The sequence below is a fragment of the Chiloscyllium punctatum genome, chromosome 6 (assembly GCF_047496795.1).
Source record: "Chiloscyllium punctatum isolate Juve2018m chromosome 6, sChiPun1.3, whole genome shotgun sequence".
Taxonomy (NCBI): Eukaryota; Metazoa; Chordata; class Chondrichthyes; order Orectolobiformes; family Hemiscylliidae; genus Chiloscyllium; species Chiloscyllium punctatum.
The window spans coordinates 25,858,651-25,878,909 of record NC_092744.1 but is presented as its reverse complement, the minus strand read 5'-3'; the positions used below and the strand labels follow the sequence as shown (position 1 = coordinate 25,878,909).

At 41.0% G+C, this 20,259-nt stretch overlaps 1 protein-coding gene across 1 annotated transcript in view; it reads left to right on the top strand.

Annotated features, from left to right (window-relative positions):
* LOC140478632 (scavenger receptor cysteine-rich domain-containing protein DMBT1-like) overlaps positions 1 to 20,259 on the top strand; it is a 110,438-nt gene that overhangs the window by 38,709 nt on the left and 51,470 nt on the right. Inside the window, exons 7-8 of the mRNA XM_072571850.1 lie at positions 2,430 to 2,516; positions 2,602 to 2,682. Of these exons, the coding sequence (XP_072427951.1) occupies positions 2,430 to 2,516; positions 2,602 to 2,682 (168 nt within the window). The remainder of the gene's footprint in view (positions 1 to 2,429; positions 2,517 to 2,601; positions 2,683 to 20,259) is intronic.

The window sequence follows — 20,259 nt, the reverse complement described above, 5'->3', positions numbered from 1 at the left end:
AGTGGGGCATTCAGTGATGGTAACACCGTTGAATGTCAAATGGCAGTGTCGAGTGTCTCTTATTGATGATGGTCATTGTCTAGCATTTGTGTGGCATGAAGGTTATTTGCCACTTGTTGGCCCAAGCCTGGATATTGTCCAAATATTGTTGCATTTGAGTGTGGACTGTTTCAGTATCTGAAGAGTCATGAATGATGCTGAACATTGCAATCATCGGTGAACATCCCCATTTCAGACCTTATGACAGATGGAAGGTGATTGACAAAGCAGCTGAAGATTGTTGGGCCTCAAGGACACTACCCTGAGGGACTCCTGCAGAGATGTCCTGGAGCTGAAATGACTGATCCTCCACAACCACAGCTATTTTCCTTTGTGCCAGATATGACTCTAAGCAGCAGAGTGTTTGCCCCCGATAGACATTGATTACAGTTTTGCCAGGGCTCCTTGATGCCATACTCTGTCAAATGCAGCCTTGATGTTGAGGGCTGTCACTCTCACTTCATCTCTGGAATTCAGCTCTTTTGTCCATTTTTGACCAAGGCTGTAATGAGATTAGGAGCTGAGTGGCCCGAGCGAAACCCAAAGTGGGCGTTGCTGAGCAGGTGTTGCTTGATAGTAGTGTTGATGACCCCTTCCATCACTTTACTGATGATGAAAAGTAGACTGATTGGACAGTAATTGGCCTGGTTGGATTGGTCCTGCTTTTTGTGTACTGGACTATCGGGGCAATTTTCCACATAGTCAGGTAGATGCCAGTGTTGTAACTGTACTGGAGGAGCTTGGCTAGGGGAGCGGCAAGTACTGAAGCACGCCTCTTCATTACTATTGCTGGCTGTTTCTTGATATCTTTTGGAGTGAGGAGAAAGTGAGGACTGCAGATGCTGGAGACCAGAGCTGAAAATGTGTTGCTGGAAAAGCACAGCAGGTCAGGTAGCATCCAAGGAACAGGAGAATCGACATTTCGGGCATAAGCAAACCACTTTGGGTTTCGCTCGGGTCACTCAGCTCCTAATCTCATTCCTGAGATTCCTGAAGAAGGGCTTATGCGCGAAATGTCGATTCTCCTGTTCCTTGGATGCTGCCTGACCTGCTGCGCTTTTCCAGCAACACATTTTCAGCATCTTTTGGAGTGAATCAAATTGGCTGGAGACTGGTATCTGTGATGCTGGGGCACACTGGAGGAGCCTGAGACAGATCATCCACTTGTTACTTCTGACTGAAGATTGTTGCGAACGTGTCAGACTTATCGTTTGCACTTATGTGCTGGACTCCTCCATCATTGAGGATGGGGATATTTGTGGAGGCACCTCCTTCAGTGAGTCGTTTAATTGTCCATGGCTATTCGTGACTGGATGTGGAAGAGCCCCAGGGCTTAGATCTGATCCATTGGGGTTGTGGGAGCATTTAGCTCTGTCAATCACTTGCTGTTTATTACATTTGGCGTGCAAGTCATCCTGTTTGAGAACTTCATTTCTTGACACCTCATTTTTAGGTATGCCTGATGCTGCTCCTGGCATGCACTATTGCACTCTCCATTGAACCAGGGTTGATCCACTGACTTGATGTAATAGTTGAGTGGGGGATATGACAGATCATGAGGTTGTAGATTGTGCTGGAATACCGTTCTACTGCTGTTGATGGCCCACAGCTTCTTGAGCTGCGAGATCAATTCGAAGAGTGTCCCATTTAGCACAGTAATAGTGCCACACAACACGATGGAGATTATTCTCAGTGTGAAGGGGGGACTTCATCTCTACAAGGACAGTGCTGTGGTCACTTTTACCTATACTGTCATGGACAGATGCTTCGGCAGCCAGCAGATTAGTGAGGATGAGGTCAAGTATGCTTTTTCCTCTTGTTGGTTCCTTCACCACCTGCCACAGACCCAGTGCCAGATAATGCAATGGCGTGTGTCCTCAAAGTGAGGTTGAGACACTGTTTCCTGGCTGCAACTCCAAGAACATTCTTCGTGAGTATTGTTGGGTCTGTATCCTTTCAAGCAAGTGAAGATTACACTGTCACAGTCCTGACTCAATATTAGGCTGAACTTTAATCCTCTGCAGTCTGAAATGAATGATATTTTTATGTGCAGAGAGTGCGAAAGTTTCTGTTCAGTAATTGTATTGAGAATGTATGGAGTCAGTAGGTTATGGTTTTAAGAAAGTTTAACGATATTGCTGTCTTCAAAATAACCAAGGATTTTATGAATGATTACACTTGATTCCCAAGATAAATACATATTGACATACGGGTGCAGAAATTTCTTGAGGGCATAGCATCCTTCAGGGTTCAGTGAATGTAATGTCAAAGGTTATGTGAGAGGTTTCCAGGAAACGATAAAGAAAAATGGAGGTTGGAAAGCAGGTATGAGAGGTTGATATAACTTTTGACACACGTCCATGTATAACCTGGCATTCTTGGTTTCACAGGCTACGGAAAGACACAATATCCAGCCAGTAGCTTTCCTGAGCCTGCTTATGAAGAGATTGAGATTCACAACCTTGGAACAGGACCGGGTAATTATCTTTGAGATTTATGCACATGACACAATATATTTAAATGAAATGTTAATTTTAATTTTCCAATGTTTTCCATTTACAGATATCCAATCTAGCAGTTCACTGAAACTGGAATATTATACAGGAAGTGAGCTACAGGAGGGTGATGATATACATTTGCAAGGTAGGCCAGTGTGCACCCTCTCTCACACCATTCCAGCACAAATTCCGAGTGGAGAGCAAGACAAAATAAAATAATCCCGTCATAGTTAAGATACTATATTAGGAATAGAGGTTTTTTTTAGCTTGATGTCACTCGTGAACTTAAATCCAATATAACGTCTGAGTGTTCACTGAAATGGTATATCTTTGAACTGAAGTACACTGGCAGTGTGGTTCAAGAGACATTGCATCATTATTTGTCACCCTCAGTAGATATAAGGATGATTTTATTCATATATCAATATGCATTGTGATGAGCATCAGACAAATTCACTGTTAGACAATTCATTTGGTAGTTTTTGGACTGTTGAAACTGATAGTTGAAACTGCATTTTTTGTGATAAAAGAATGCAGAAACACCTTCTGGACATTTAACAAAATTCAAAGATCGACCACTGTGTCCATATAAGTATAAATGTTCCATGTGTTCTTCTGTTCAGTGTTCCAAAGACACAAAAGAAATCTAGAGAGTGGCTCCATGAACAAATTCTGCACCTTTAAATGACACTTGTAGGGAGAGCCTGAAGAGGCTGGGGCTGTTTTCCCTGGAGCATCGGGGGCTGAGGGTTGACCTTGTAGAAGTTTATAAAATCATGAGGGGCATAGATAGGGTAAATAGACAAGCTGTTTTCCAGTGTTGGGGGAGTCTAGAATGAGAGGGCAAAAGTGAGGGTAAGTGGGGAAAGATTTAGAAGGGACTTAAGGGGTAACATTTTCACACTTTTATGGAATGAGCTGTCTGTGGAAGTGGTGGTGGCTGATACAGTTACAACATTTAAAAGACAGCTGGCTGGGTACGTGAATAGGAAGGGTCTAGAGGGATATGGACCAAGTGCTGGTAAATGGGGCTGGGTTAATTTAGGATATCTGGTCAGCATGGATGCGTTGGACTGAAGGGTGTGTTTTCATACAGTACAACTCTGACTCGATGATATGTTAAGGCTGTTTGAAATGTTGGTAATGGAAAATACACAAATTGCTAACGTGGTCAGCAATTAGAAATAAATATTAATTTTTTTTCAAATCAACAGAAAGGTCCTCAGGCCATGCATTTTCCTTTAAGCTATTCCCATTTTTACACACAGAATCTTTATTTAGAAGTCTTAAGTAGGTTTCTAAAGAATCCACAACACTTGGTAATTAAGTTTCTCAATTAAAATAGTTATATATTTTTGTTGAGTCAGTGATGGCTGAATGACTACATGGAGCAGTTTTAATTGATAACGAACCAATTGGTAATGCACTGGATTCCTAAAACGTCAGTAAACAAAACTGGTTAATTTGGGACTTAAGTGTAATAAGTTCATAACACCTGCCTATTTTTCTTTTCTTTTAGATTCATTTGCTTCATTTGGTACTGAATTTGGAAGAGAATATGATGACATTCAATAATTTGAGAAGGAGCTGGTTTGACTTTCATCATTGCATTACTGATTTTAAAAAAAACCCACATTGGTTAATCATGTTTCACTATTGAATGAAATATGTAATGTTACTGCAATGACAATGTGCAGCAGTTGCAAACTAGCTAAATGAATGAAATAGTAAATGAAAAATGATCTTTCGTACTGAGTATATTAAGTGTAATTCAGTTCTATGCTGTAGAGTAGTCTATGGATCTATTTGAATTGTTTGCTTTTAAATTGTTCACAACCTTGAATTCTATCTGTTTAAGGACTGATTCTTACATATTTCTCTCAGAAATGAATAAGTGGTATCTAAAACATCTGAGAACTTTACTCACTTTCCAAAATTGACTGGCAAAACAATACTTGGGACGGAAAATATCAGCCTCAACATCAACACTTACAGTTGCAGGTCATGAAGAACTAGCATCATGATTCTTATGGAGTGACGCTGAATGAATGACAAATGGTAGTAGTAGTAGAACTGCATTTCCATCAAATAAATGTGAGATAATAACTTACTTTTGCAGCAAACAGAGTTTGTTCAGTTAATGAAACATGGTTACTGATTTGAAAAAAGACAAGAAAATTACTTGGCATGAAGTTGGATTTTATCATTGTTACAGTTGGATCAATGAAAACTGTTTGCATGGGGAGAGGTGGTGGTGTGAGAGAGATATAAAACTGCCTTTTGGGGTTCGCATTTACATTCGTAAAGGTCCAAGATAGGAAAATAAAAATATGTTTCAATTGCTTGACCAATGCAGCAATATTAATTCAGTTCTTTATTTAGATTTATGTTTCAAATATTGCCATATGTATTGCATACAAACAAAATAAATGATATTTGATCAAAATTTGCAATCCATATTGATTTGTCAATATTTTTTAATCTGCCTTTTTGGACATGTGATAATCAGGTGGGACTTGAATCTGGGCCTTCTGGCTCAGAGGTAGATTTGTAAGCAAATTATAATTAAATGTTGTTTAATAATTGGCCGTAATTGAGAACCACAACTGCCTGAGGTTGAACATTCCCAAAACCAATGTGAGATTTATGTAGAAGAATCTCCAGCACAGCAAAAGAAGAAAACTTATCTTATTCCATTCAGCTTTATCTTGATACAGGGCTTTGAAAATAAATTCAATGAATTCAATTTTAAATTGAACAACAGCTCATCACAAACATTCCACTGTGCAACATGAAAACAATCAGTTGGATAGTCTGATTTTTATTATAGATAATATAATTCTCTGATATACTGATGATGTGAAGATGCTGGTGTGAGACTGAGGTGGACAAAGTCAGAAGTCAAACGACCCCAGGTTAAAGTCCAATAGGTTTATTTAGAATCACAAGTTTTCAGAGTGCTGCTCCTTCATCAGGTGAAGTGCCTTCACTTGATGAAGAAGCAGTGCTTCAAAAGCTTGTGATTTCAAGTAAACTAGGTAAAAACAATGACTGCAGATACTGGAAACCATAGTTTGGATTAGAGTGGTGCTGGAAAAGCACAGCAGTTCAGGCAGCATCCGAGGAGCAGTAAAATCGACATTTCGGGCAAAAGCCCTTCATCAGGAATACCTTGAACTATAACCGGGTTGTGTGACTTGTGACTTTGATATACTCATAATATTGCTGTTAACCCAGAAACATTAAATGTAATTTATTTGAGACATGAAAAAAAAACTGTGGAGAAATACAATTGATAACTGAAGAATCACTGGGGTGAAATTCATCAGAAAGGATCTGATAGATGTTTTGCTTTAGCCACACTGTCCAAATGTTTCAATTAATGCTTCAACAAGAAAATAGAATTACATCCTTATAGAGACTTCATGACTGCAAGATTCTCCCAAACACTTTCCAATCAATAAAGAGCACCTTAATTGGTATCACTATCCCTCTGACATCAAATCAGAAACAATCATCTTGTCATGGAGCTCAGAGATGGATACATCCTGGCAAAATCAATGGTCAAGCTTCAGCATGTCCTGTCATAAATCTCTCACAATGCAGACAAATTCCCATTATCATGTACTGTTTTGAAACAATTGTAGCTCCAGAAAAGCTGACAATTAATAATTAAACCACCCATACACACAAACCAAAACAAATGTTCTATTTGCTCAAAATCCAAGCTCAAAGATTAATTTTGTATGATATATATTAGAAATATTTCATCACACTAGTTATTGATATATCTGCCAAGTGAAGGAGGTCTTCCTACTCCTAATCATATAAGTCCTCGTAACTCGATGGGCAATCAGTTCAAACAATTTTGGAATGGAGAACAACTATTGGCCTTGCCAGCGATCCAAATCCAATGAAAAGATGAACAAAAAATATTTGATGGTTACTATGAAATATTGTTGACTTTTAATTTATTCTGGCGTAGATTTACTTATTTCTTACTGCATACCTAAGCCTTAGTTGTGACCATTAACAGTAAGAGTAAATGCAAACAATGATGATATCTGCAAGTTTTATCATGATTTCAGCTCGAGACTGAGTGTCACTATGGGAGTTTGATGAGTAAGAGAATGACCAAGTAAATATGCAAACAAGTAACTGCATTTCACCGAGACCGCATGAAAGAGTGTGACAGTAATAATTAAGGAGTTGTCATAAAAGAGCTGCTGCTGTCCATGACTTGAGAGTGGACCAAGCAATTCAAGTGTGAGGTCTCAGATAAATTGTCATTAATTGGTGAGGGAAACTTTTCTTATTTATTTTTCAGAATTCAAATTAGTTGTGTCATTGCAAGATTTTTTTCACTAGTAATGAGTTTTACAAAGACGGTTAATTTTATTTGATTGACACTTGACTATTCTCTCTTTATTTTGACCAGGAATTTCAAAAAATAAAGAGGGTGGAGTATTGGTTCAATTAAGGATAAAAGAACTGGAAGGATTAATGAAACCACTTAAAAATTCATCAGTAAGATTAATTAAGTAATTGCTATTAAAATGGCAGAGCAATTGAAATGTGACTGTGCAGTATGTGGAAACTGGGCACACCAGTGTAATCCAAGGGATGCAAGTTTCTATGAAACATTTGTTGCTGAAGGAACTTTGGCTTAGTGCATTTCAACTGAAGGTTGAGCTGCAGAAGCTGTGACACAAATCAGTGAGGGGGAGAGTTACTTGGACACTTTGCTTTGGGAGGCAGTCACATCTCTTAGGAGAGTATCATCTAATTTGGTCCTTGGTCAAAGACTGGAGGGTGTGACTATGAATGAGGCAAGGAAGTGGATTGAGAATGTAGTCATGGAGAACTTGCAGCCTTTTAAATTATTTCATTGTTTATGATAATAGAGCTAGCTAAAGCAAATGGATGACCTCGGTAGAAATTTAACTCTCAGCAAAGATTGTTTCTAGTTAGACATAACAACTCTTTTAAGTCATTGATAAGTAATGAATTTAAGGAGAGAACTGAGTTCAGTTTACAACAACTAGTTGTGGTTTAGTTGTGTGTCAAGATCAGGTGAGCTAAATATTAATAACATATTTTGTTTTGGTGTGGTTAATTCAGGAGACTGGTGTCATATCTTGACTTTTTTCTGCAGATGTATGTTCTGAGGTAAGATGTCTCCTATGATCCCAGGTTACCATAAATTCATTTTGGAAGAAAGCCTTGATATTGCTTGATTGACAGTGAAGAAAATATGAAGATACTTTCAAAAAGAAGTTTTGTTTGAAGCCAGATAATTTTGTATTTTAATTGGATTAAACTTTAACTAAGGGAGCTTTAAGAAATAGCAGCAATATAAAACATGTGATTTGTAGTTCTATATGGCTTTGGAATTGTGATAGCTTAGTAAAAGAGATGATTGATAGAAAAATAGGTGACCCCATTATATGCATCCTCAAAATCAATTACCCCAAGATGAATAATCCATTTGAAATCAACTTTGTCACACCACTTAGAATCTGAAATATTTCAATAAGATCAGTTGTCACTTTTTAAGTTCTCCAGTCCCTGTACACATCTATCCACCATGACGAAGGCCTCCAAGCTCTCTGTTTCTTCCTCTCCCGTTGGCCCCACCAGTACCCTTCCACTGACTCTTTTGTTTTAGCTGAACTGATCCTCACTCTCAATAATTTCTCCTTTGAATGCTCCCACTTTCTCCAGACCAAAGGGTAGCCATGGACACTCGCATGGGCCCTATCTATGCCTATCTCTTCTTTGGATATGTTGAACAGACCATCTTCCGCAAGTGCACTGACACCATTCCCCACTTTTTCCTCCACTACATTGATGACATGAGGAGGTTAAACAGTTCATCAACTTCACTAACACCTTAAGTTCACCTGGACTATCTCGGACACCCCCATGCCCTTCCTGGACCTCTCCATCTCCATCAGCGGTGACCGATTTAACACTGGCATCTTCTGCAATCCCACCGAATTCCACAGCTACCTCCTCCCAGCCTTCCTTGTGTAAAAACACTATCCCTTATTGCCAATTCCTCTGCCTCTGCCGCATCGGCTCCCGGGAGGACTAATTCCACCACAGAACAAAGCAGATGGCCTCCTTCTTCAAAGACCGCAATTTCCCCTCCCATGTTTTTCATGATGCCCTTTAGCACATCTCATCCACTTTCCGCACCTCCACCCACAAACCCCACCCCTCCAAAGACAACAAGGACAGACTCCCCCACCCTGGTCCTCACCTTCCACCCCACCAACCGCTGGACGCATTGCATCATCTTCCACCATTCCTGCCATCTAAAAACAGACCCCGCCTTCAGTAATATATTTCCGTCCCCACCCGATCTGCATTCCATAAAGACCATTCCCTCCATGACTCTCTTGTCAGGTCCACGCCATCAATCATGTGTCAGGGATCAATGTGGTTTCCTTATTTCCCCTTTCCACCCCTTATCCCCAATCCAACATTGCAACTTCCACCATCCTCTTGACCTGTCCTACCTGTCCATCTTCCTTTCCACCTATCTCCCCACCTTCTTTTAGATCAGATTAGATTACTTACAGCGTGGAAACAGGCCCTTCGGCCCAACAAGTCCACACCGCCCCGCCGAAGCACAACCCACCCATACCCCTACATCTACCCCTTACCTAACACTATGGGCAATTTAGCATGGCCAATTCACCTGACCTGCACATCTTTGGACTGTGGGAGGAAATCGGAGTACCCGGAAGAAACCCACGCGGACATGGGGAGAATGTGCAAACTCCACACAGTCAGTCGCCTGAGTTGGGAATTGAACCCGGGTCTCTGTCGTTGTGAGGCAGCAGAGTTAACCACTGTGCCACCGTGCTGCCCACGGATCTATCACCTTCACTGCAACCTGCATCTACCTATTGCACTCTCAACTTCCTTTGCTTCAACCCCATGCCCCTCACAATTATCTCTCAGCTCCCTTGGCCCACAAACCGCATTCCCAATGAAGGGCTTCTGCCCGAAGTGTCATTTCTCCTGCTTCTCGGATGTTGCCTGACTGGCCGTGCTTTTCCAGCACCACACTCTCAACTCTGATCTCCAGCATCTTAAGTCCTCACTTTCTCCATATGTCCTTTGGTCAATAACTTGGTTGATTTAGGTGTCTTTTGTTGTAATCTATCAGGTCAATCAAGCCAGTACCTTAAGAAAAATGGCAAGGGATGGACAGGAATTACCAATTTTCCTATGTGCTCAGACCAGAGATTGAAATCTGCAGACTTCTGTTGAAGAAGATTGAGATGAATTCAGCTCTGAATATAGGTTTGGTCATTAGTTTTGCATGCTTATTTTATGCCATATTATTATTTGCAGTGCAGTAATATTTGCATTGGAGGAGGCTGCAATTCACAATTTCACATATAGTTTCATCATTGAAATGAATCAGGAATTGATTTAGGCAGTGTTTTTTTGACACCCAACTGTGGGCAACATGTGTGTTCGTCTAGAAATGCATCTGCATATTATTCCAGACATGACATCACTTTAGAAAGTGTGGGTGGCATCATTTGCAAATATTGCACTGAAGATGCGCAGTAAGTGCATTCGTCTTTGAAACAAATTTCAGTGGCAGAAATGGGAGTGATGGGAGGACAGAGTAAGGAAGTAGGAACGAATGGGGTTAGGGGAGAATTGGTGGAGGAGGAGAGATTTGATGCTGGCATCCCCACCACCCTTCACATCACAAAACCCCAGATCCTGATTCCCCTCTCCTGTATTCCAATCTCAATTCCCCTTCCAATTTGCATTCGCTAGAACCATTTAAAGCGCTTGCACAATGTAAAGCAGCATATGAAGATCATACGCTAGTGTCAGCAAACATAACCAAAAGTGCTTCCTCAGCCTCACAAGTATGCACATGTGCCAATCCAAAGACACACACATGCTTGACTCCAAACACATGTGGTAAGGCCAATATTTGCTGTTTTCCCATAAGTGAAGTGAACATGGTGGTGATTAGCTGTCTTTGTGAACCTTTGAAGTATACAGGGAATTGATCCATCTGCAATGCTATGAGGAAGGAATTGCAGGATTTTGACCCAGTGACAGAGAAAGAATGGTGATATCATTTAACATCATGATGGTGTGATGTGTGTTGAAGAGGGAATTGTATCTGGTGATTTTCCCATAGATCTGCTGTCCTTGTTCTCCTAAGTGATAGGGGCCACAAGTTTGAAGTTTTTTGTCAAAGGAGCCTATATTAGCTGGAACAGTACATACATGGACTGGAGACAGTAAACACTGCTACCAGCAGTGTATCAGTTGCCCATAAAATGGGCTATTTGTTCTGGTACATGGTCTAGATTTCTGAATGTTTCAGAGTTGCAGTCATCCAGGCACATGGGAAGTATTTCATTACAGTCTTCACTTGCCCCTTCTTGACGGTGGTCATGGTTTGGGAAGTCGGTGGGGGGAGGGGGGGGGGGTGGGGGGGGAGGGGGGTGGTGAGTTACAAGCTGCAGAATTCCTACACTCTGAAGTAGGGATGGTGGGAGAGACATTTCCTACTCCCTGCACCTCAAACAATCTCACTCTAAACTCTACTTGCCACCATTCTGCTAATTCAGTTACTCTGCCAATGTCCACTATCAGGTTTCTCTAATTTCTACAATATTTAATTTGCCAATTATCTTGACACCACTATTATACTTGAATGTATGTCTGCTCCCTCATACCATTGACATTAAATAGTAATATTATTCATGGGACAGCCTATTATCTTCCTACAACTGACACATTTCTACATCATCAGTGCAACTGACACTTGAATAAGTTTTTCAAAGCTTTCTCATCTTCACCACATCATATGCTTTTTATTTTTCTTTTATACTATCCCTGTCTTCCAATGTCAGCTGTATTTGCATCGTCCTCCCCTTTGGTATCTTTCTTCTTCCTGGGGATGAATTTCTGCTGTGCCTCCTAAGTTACCAACAGAAATTCCTGCCATTGCTGCTGCACCATCTTCCCTACGAGGATCCCCTTCCAAACAATTCTGGGCAGATCTTTCCTCATGTCTTTGTAGCTACCACCACTCTGATTCGAATACCGTTACATCTGATTGCAGCTTCTCCCTCTCAAACTGCATGGTCAATTCTATCATTTCATGGTTACTGCTCCCACTCGGGGTTCCTTCACCAAGTCTGCCTCATAACACATCATCAAATCTAGAGTTGCCGTTTTTCTCATGTGGTTTTCCACATGCTGCTCCAAAAAAAAATCTCATACACATTTCAAAAATTCTTTTTCCTTAGATCTCTTCCGAAACTGCTTTTCCCAAGCCACCAGAATGTTGAATATTCCACACGATTACTGTAATAGTACCTATTTATCTCCTGATTTATTTTGTGCCAACATCCTGAGTATTGCAATGGGGGCTGTGTATCACTCCCATCAGGCCCTTTTTGTCCCTTTGCAGTTCCTTAGATACAAATTATATGCTTTCCAACTTTATATCACTTCCTGCTATTGATTTAATTTTATTTCTTACTGACAAGACAGCTACACCCCATCTCCCCATCTGTCTGTCCCTTCAATCGGACACGTATCATTGGATATTTAATTCCAGCCCAGATCTTTGCAACCTTGCATCTATGATACACACAGCTTCCTTCCAGCCAAAGTCAATCTGTGCTACAAACTCATTTACCTTGTTTCATAGACTGTAATTAAGAATGACTCCTGTGTTGACTATCCCTCCTCGAAGCTGTCCCTTTATTCTTGTGCCTGAAACTAGATTCCTGAGCTTTTCCACACTCCTGTGTTCGCACACTTTTGAAAATTTTAATGATCTCTGCTGAGCCTCCCCATACTTTAAACATTTCCTCAAATCCCCACTCCTCTCCTCACTATTTAGTCTAACGTTCTATCGACAGCATTTGTTATGCAATTGATCTGGTCCCAGCCTGATTGTGGAGCTCATCCCAATAGAACAGTTCCCTCCTTCCCCAGTACTGTGCCAATGACCAATGAATTCATATCCATTTCTCCCACACCAATCTTGGAGCCACATGTTTACATCTCGGACCTAGATGTGCCTATGCCAGTTAGCTGTGGCTAATTAATAATCATGAGATGATTACCTATTTGGTTCTGCTTTTTAATTAAGCACCACCAGGTCATATTCCCTCAGCAAATCTTTCTATCAATATTGTTACTTAGAACTGGATCTTTCCCTTCCCAAGCCAAGTTCCTCTACAGCCCAAATGAGATATCCTGAACCCACGCATCAGGCAGGCAGCACAACCTTTGGGACTCTTAATCCTGGCCACCGAGAACAGTGACCATTCCTCTGACTATACTAGTCCTGATTAGAACAACATTGTCTTTTTATCTCCTCTTGAATGATTCTCTGTATCATCATCAATTTGCTCATCCTTCCTACAGACTCTGCTCTCATCCACATAGAAAGTAAGAATCTCAAGCCTGTTGGACAAGCTCAAAGGCTGAGGCTCCTTCAGCACTATCTTTTAGAATACCTTTAGGAGTCTCACTTATAGTTATACCCTCTTCGTCAAATTATAAGCATGTGACTGCCTCCTGAAACACTACATATAGGTAACGTCTCTCCCTCCTTGACGAGTAGTAGTGGTCAAAGCTCAGATTCCAGCTAATCAACTCTGAGCTGCATTTCCTGAAGTAATTAACACTTGTTACAGATGTGTTCACCACAAATCAAAATGGGGTCGACCAGCTCCCACCTCATGGAGGTATAATGCATCTCCTGGCCCTGCATTTCTGTTGTGTTCACTTAGTTTTTAAAAACAAAAATTAAAAACTTCTTATTGGTCTTTTAATTTGTAACCTGCAAATATGAACTAATAAAATCAAAATGTGGAGGTGCTGGTGTTGGACTTGCTTGGACAAAGTTAAGAAAAGCACAGCACCAAGTTAGTGTCCAACAGACTTATTTGGAAGGAAACACACCTCTTCCCCTGCTGCACCGAATTCCCATGCTGCTTCCACATTTTCCAAAATACACTGCAGATGTTTCGCATTTCAATGCAATTCCTCCTTTCTGACCTTGGATAATTTACCGGTCTTTTCATTGGGATCAAGAATACACAGAACTTAAATGTATCAATTAAAGCAATTATAATTCTTTGTTGAGTGAGTATTGGGTAAATAGATATGTAGAATTATAGCATTAATTGCTTTACTATTTGTTATGGGATTGATGAGACTGGGCTGTTTGAAAACTGCACTTGTCATGTTTGGACATAAGTTGAGAGTAGTAAGTTTATTATGTCAGCCAGTCTTCCTTTTTTTAAAGATTTGTTCCCTCCATCTGATGCTGAACTTGAAACAGAATCTGATGAAATTCAATAATTTGAGATGGAGGTGTGAGGACTATCACCTGAACAAGAGTGAAATTGAGGAAAAGGTTAATGAAGGTTAATCTTGCATTTGTCATTTATTTTTTGGGAATGGTTTGGCACAAATTTTGATGTTGAAAATCACAAGTCCCATCCAACCAATTTAGCAATCATTACAGTTGGAAAGACTCCATGGAAGGCTATGAAAAATCTACTAATTAAATGTGGAGAATGGTAAATCAGAACAGTTAGATTTAGAACGAAATAAAAATCAGAGCAAGATTTAATATGATTTGACTTAATTGGAGTACAAATTTTGTATGTTACCATTTTCCTTTGATAATTTACTTTGGGAAAACTTTAGTTACGAGCACCTTATTGTATCATATTGTGTAATGTGAATTACTAAATATGTCATGTTATTGTGACGAGAATTGAACTCTGGTGTGAAGTAGCTTAACGAATGAAACAGTGAATGAGGTGTTATCCTCTCACCTGAGCATACAAAATCTAATTCAATTTGACACTGCAGACTAGATTTTTCATCTTGCAAATATGTAGACGTGTGAATAGTTGTTTTCTCAAAAATGTTCACAAATTTGAAATCAAACTATTACAGGAGAGATTCTTATAAATAAGTAATTCCTCAAAGGGGTATGTTTCTAATGTACCCAAAAGTTTCATTTAATTTACAATATATTTGGGCAACACAGCTTTTAGTAGAGAAAACATCAGTCTGTGCATCAGCATTTTGAATTGCAGTTAATGAAGGTGCATTGCTATGATTCTTCCAAAATGACACAGAACGAACGACAAACTTATAATCAAAGAAAAGTAATGGAACTGCAATTCCATCTCACAAATCAACTAAAGATGATATACTAAATAAAGGGAAGCAAGCAATCCAAAATTATTGATTTACAATTTAAGTTATAGCCATATTACTTAAAGTTGTTTGCATTGAGAGGTTAGTAAAAAAAAATCTACAAATCTGTCCATTGTAAATAGAATTTACATTTGTAAAAGTCCAATATAGAATCTCTGAACATGAATTGCTCAACTAATCCACCAATCATTATTCAATGAAAATAGTCTCCTTTCAGTGGTTGATATAGTTTTACGAATGCGGTCTGAAAAACCTTAGAAGACTTCAGTATGTTAAAGACATGACTTAAATGGAAGGTGTTTTTAATCAAAAGGACTCACATTCGATACAGGTAGGAACTGGAATTAAATCATGATTATGGTTTTCAATCCTTCCTTCTTAAAAAAAACAAGATACTTTAGGATTTGCCAAGCAGATTTCCTATTTGTTTATGTTGTACTGTTATTGAAAGTCTGGGTAAAAATGAAATCACACTTTGTACTGTATGTCAACCCCATGTTCTGCAGCCTGCTCACCGAAGCTTGTCCTGTTGCTGCAAGCCTCACTGCAGAAAGATTTCAGGTTTTGATTGTGTACCAGGTGGCAACCATAGATGCTCAGATAAGCAATTGCTGATGGCAACAACCTCACGAGCTTGCAAAGCTGTTGTCATCAGCAGTTCAGACCATTAGGTAAATACTGTTAACACAACTCAAAAATAAATGGGATTTTCTGTGCTACCAGCTGGGTTTCAAAGCATAGCTATGAAGATGAACCAAGAGAGTCAACAACAAATATTTTAATATTTAAGCAATTTAAGTAACCAATCACTGCTGGAGATAATTTTAATAAAATTGTCAGCTAAGATCTTTGTCTTTAAGTCCTACATGCTGCAGAAACTCTAGAGCATTCCAGTGGCTTAAAAAGAAAGTGCAGAAAATATCTTTACTTTCTCAAATAACAGTTCAGTTATTTTTGAGTTTGAGGGACAAAACTGACTCTGTTAGTTTAATAATGAAATTTAGAGATTCCAGAGGGACACTTCCTGTACTTCCAGAGAGGACCTTTGAGTGTTTCTTCAGATTGTTGGGAGTCTAGCAGTTCTGGAATCCTTCATTAGAACTGTTTTTGGCAATGGCAGAGATACTCAATTATTGAAGGGCTTACTTCAGTGAGATGGGAAGGAGTCCTGCCTAGGTCAATGGAAATCAAAATTGGTTGAATGACTATTGTGCAGCATTAACTATGTTCTTCGGATTACAAGACCATATGTCACAGAATCAGAATTAGATCGTTCAGCCGATTGACTCTGCTGTACTATTCAATTACGTTTGATACGTTTCTCAATCCCACTCCCCTGCCTTCTCCCTATTACTTTTGATCTTCTTACAAATGAAGAAGCTATCTCTGCCTTATCTTATTTCGGAGCTTTGTCTGCAGCACCTTGTCAAAAGTCTGAGGGGAATCTGATGAGATCAAGTCCACTGGCTGTCTTTCGTCAAATTTGCTTGTTAATTCCACAAAGAATTCTAAAAGATTTGTCAAGTGTGACTGTTATGTGGTGAAGCCATGCTTATTCAACCCTTTTTGCCATTCACCTCAAAATACTCAGCAATCTCATCCTTAATAGTCTATTTACATTCTTACTAATGAATAAAGCTAATTGGCCTACAGTTTTCTGTCTTCTGGATCCCTCCTTTCTTAAACTGGTGTGTTAAATAAAGCATTTTCTAGGGCATCTGGTGTGTTCTGTGGTGGAACTGGTCCTCCTGGGAGCAGATACGGCGGAGGCGGAGGAATTGGGAATACGGGATGGCATTTTTGCAAGAGGTAGGGTGGGAAGAGATGTAATCCAGGAGGACCAGTTCCACCACAGAACACACCAGATGGCTTCCTTCTTTGGAGACCGCAAGTTCCCTTCCCATGTGGTTAAAGATACCCTCCAACGAATCTCATCCACACCCCGCACCTCCACCATCAGACCCCACCCCTCCAACTGTAACAAGGACAGAACGCCCCTGGTGCTCACCTCCCACTCTACCAACCTTCGCATAAACCAAATCATCCGCCAACATTTCCGCCACCTCCAAACAGACCCTGCCACCAGGAATATATTTCCCTCCCCACCCCTTTCCGCCTTCTGCAAAGACCGTTCCCTTCGTGACTACCTGGTCAGGTCCATGCCCCCTACAACCCACCCTCCCATCCTGGCACTTTCCCTGCCACCACAGGAACTGTAAAACCTGCGCCCACACCTCCTCCCTCACCTCTATCCAAGGCCCTAAAGGAGCCTTCCACATCCATCAAGGCTTTACTTGCACATCCACTAATATCACTTTTTGTATCAGTCGCTCCCGATGCAGTCTCCTCTACATTGGGGAGATTGGGCGTCTCCTAGCAGAGCGCTTTAGGGAACATCTCCGGGACACCCGCACCAATCAACCACACCGCCCCGTGGCCCAACATTTCAACTCCCCCTCCCACTCTGCCGAGGACATGGAGGTCCTGGGCCTCCTTCACCGCTGCTCCCTCACCACCAGACGCCTGGAGGACGAACGCCTCATCTTCCGCCTCGGAACACTTCAACCCCAGGGCATCAATGTGGACTTCAACAGTTTCCTCATTTCCCCTCCCCCCGCCTCACCCTAGTTCCAAACTTCCAGCTCAGCACTGTTCCCATGACTTGTCCGGACTTGTCCTACCTGCCTATCTCCTTTTCCACCTATCCACTCCACCCTCTCCTCCTTGACTTTTCACCTTCATCCCCTCCCCCACTCACCCATTGTACTCTATGCTACTTTCTCCCCACCCCCACCCTCCTCTAGCTTATCTCTTCATGCTTCAGGCTCTCTGCCTTTATTCCTGATGAAGGGCTTTTGCCTGAAACATCGATTTCGAAGCTCCTTGGATGCTGCCTGAACTGCTGTGCTCTTCCAGCACCACTAATCCAGAATCTGGTTTCCAGCATCTGCAGTCATTGTTTTTACCTCAGTGATCCTTCCTGACCCTAGTGATTCATAAAAGATCACCACCAATGCCTCAACATTCTCCTCAGCTCTGTCCTTTAGAACTCTGGATTGTCATGCATCTGATCTGGAGGTATAAAGTTCTTCAAACCCTTCAACCTCCTCAACACATTCACCTTCACGATGACCATTATGCTTACCTCTACCCCAACTCGATAGAAGAACTGGAATGCTACTAGTGTCTTCCACTGTGAAAACGGATGCAAACAACATGTTCCATTACTTTGCCATTTCATTATTCACCATTATTACTTGAGCAGTTTCATTATCCAGTTTTTCAATGTCCATTCTTGCCACACTCTTGTCCTTTTGATGTCGAAAATGAACAGTCAGTTGTGAATGGTGGTGAACAATTAAGCAACTCACTGGAGGAGAAATTTCCATGCATATCCATATTTTTAATGAAGGAAGAGTCCAACATATCTGTGCAAAAGACAAGGCTGAAGCATTTCCAGCAATTGTCAGCCAGAAATATTGAGTGGACGCTCCATCTCTGCCTCCTCAAATGATCCCCAGTCTTTAGCCAATTCTATTCACTCCATGTGATATCAAGAAATAGAGTCAGAGTCATAGAAATATCCAGCATGGCAACAGATCATTCGGTCCAACCCATCCATGCCAATCAGATTTCCCAATCCAATCTAGTCCTACCTGCCAGCACCTGGCCCATATCCCTCCAAACCCTTCCTATTCATATACCCATCCAAATGCCTCTTAAATGTTGCAAATGTACCAGCCTCTACCACATCCTCTGGCAGCTCATTCTATACACATACCACCCTCTGTGTGAAAAAATTGCCCCTTAGGTCTATTTTATATCTTTCCCCCTTCACCCTCAACCTATGCCCTCCAGTTCTGGACTCCCTGACCCCAGGGAAAAGACTTTGCCTCTTTACCCTCTCCATGCCCCTCAATTTTATAAACCTCTATAAGGTCACCCCTCAGCCTCTGAAGGTCCAGGGAAAAAAGCTCAGCCTTTCCCTATAGCACAAATCCTCCAACCCTGGCAACATCCTTGAAAACCTTTTCTGAACCCTTTCAAGATTCACACCATCATTCCGATTGGAAGGAGACCAGAATTGCATGCAATATTCCAACAGTGGCCGAAACAATGTCCTGTACAGCTGCAACATGACCTCCCAACTCCTGTACTCAATACCCTGACCAATAAAGGAAAGCATACCAAATGCCTTCTTCAATACCCTATTTACCGGTGACTCCACTTTCAAGCAACAATGAACCTGCACTCCAAGGTCTTTGTTCAGCAACACTCCCTAGGACCTTACCATTAAGTGTATAAGTCCTGCTAAGATTTGCTTTCCCAAAATGCAGCACCTCGCATTTATTTGAATTAAACTCCATCTGCCACTTCTCAGCCCATTGGCCCATCTGGTCAACATCCTGTTGTAATCTGATGTAAACATCTTCGTTGCACACATTGTTACTACTTCAAAAAACTCAATCAAGTTTGTGAGACATGATTTGCCACACACAAAGCCATATTGACTGTCCCTAATAAGTCCTTGCTTTTCCAAATACATGTACAGCCTGTCCCTCAGGATTCCCTCCAACAACTTGCCCACCACTGAGGTCAGGCTCACTGGTCTATAGTTCCCTGGCTTATCCTTACCACCCTTCTTAAACAGTGGCACCACGTTTGTCAACCTCCAGTCTTCCGGCACCTCACCTGTGACTATTAATGATACAAATATCTCAGCAAGAGGCCCAGCAATCACTTCCCTAGCTTCCCACAGAGTTATTGGGTACACCTGATCAGGTCCTGGGGATTTATCCACCTTTAGCCGTTTCAAGGCAGCCAGCACTTCCTCCTCTGTAATCTGGACATGTTGCAAGATATCACCACCAATTTCCCCACAGTCTACATCTTCCATATCCTTTTCCACAGTATCTCCCCCATTTTCTGCGTCTCCATACAAAGTCCACCTTACTGATCTTTGAGGGGTCCTATTATCTCCCTAGTTATCCTTTTGTCCTTAATGTATTTGTAAAAAACACATAGGATTCTCCTTAATTCTATTTGCCAAAGCTATCTCATGTCCCCTTTTTCTCCTTTTTGCCCTCCTGATTTCCCTCTTAAGTATACACTCCTACTTCCTTTATACTCAAAGGATTCACTTGATCTATCCTGTCTATACCTTACATATGCTTCCTTCTTTTTCTTAATCAAACCCTCAATTTCTTCAGTCATCCAGCATTCCCTGTACCTACCAACCTTTCCTTTCACCTAAACAGGAACATATTTTCTCTGGATTCTCGTTATCTCATTTCTGAAGGCTTCCCATTTTCCAGCCGTCCCTTTTCCTGCGAACATCTGCCACCAATCAGCTTTCCATAGATCTTGCCTAATAGCATCAAAATTGGCCTTTCTCCAACTCAGGACTTCAACTTTTAGATCTGGTCTGTCCTTTTCCATCACTATTTTAAATCTAATAGAATTATGGTCG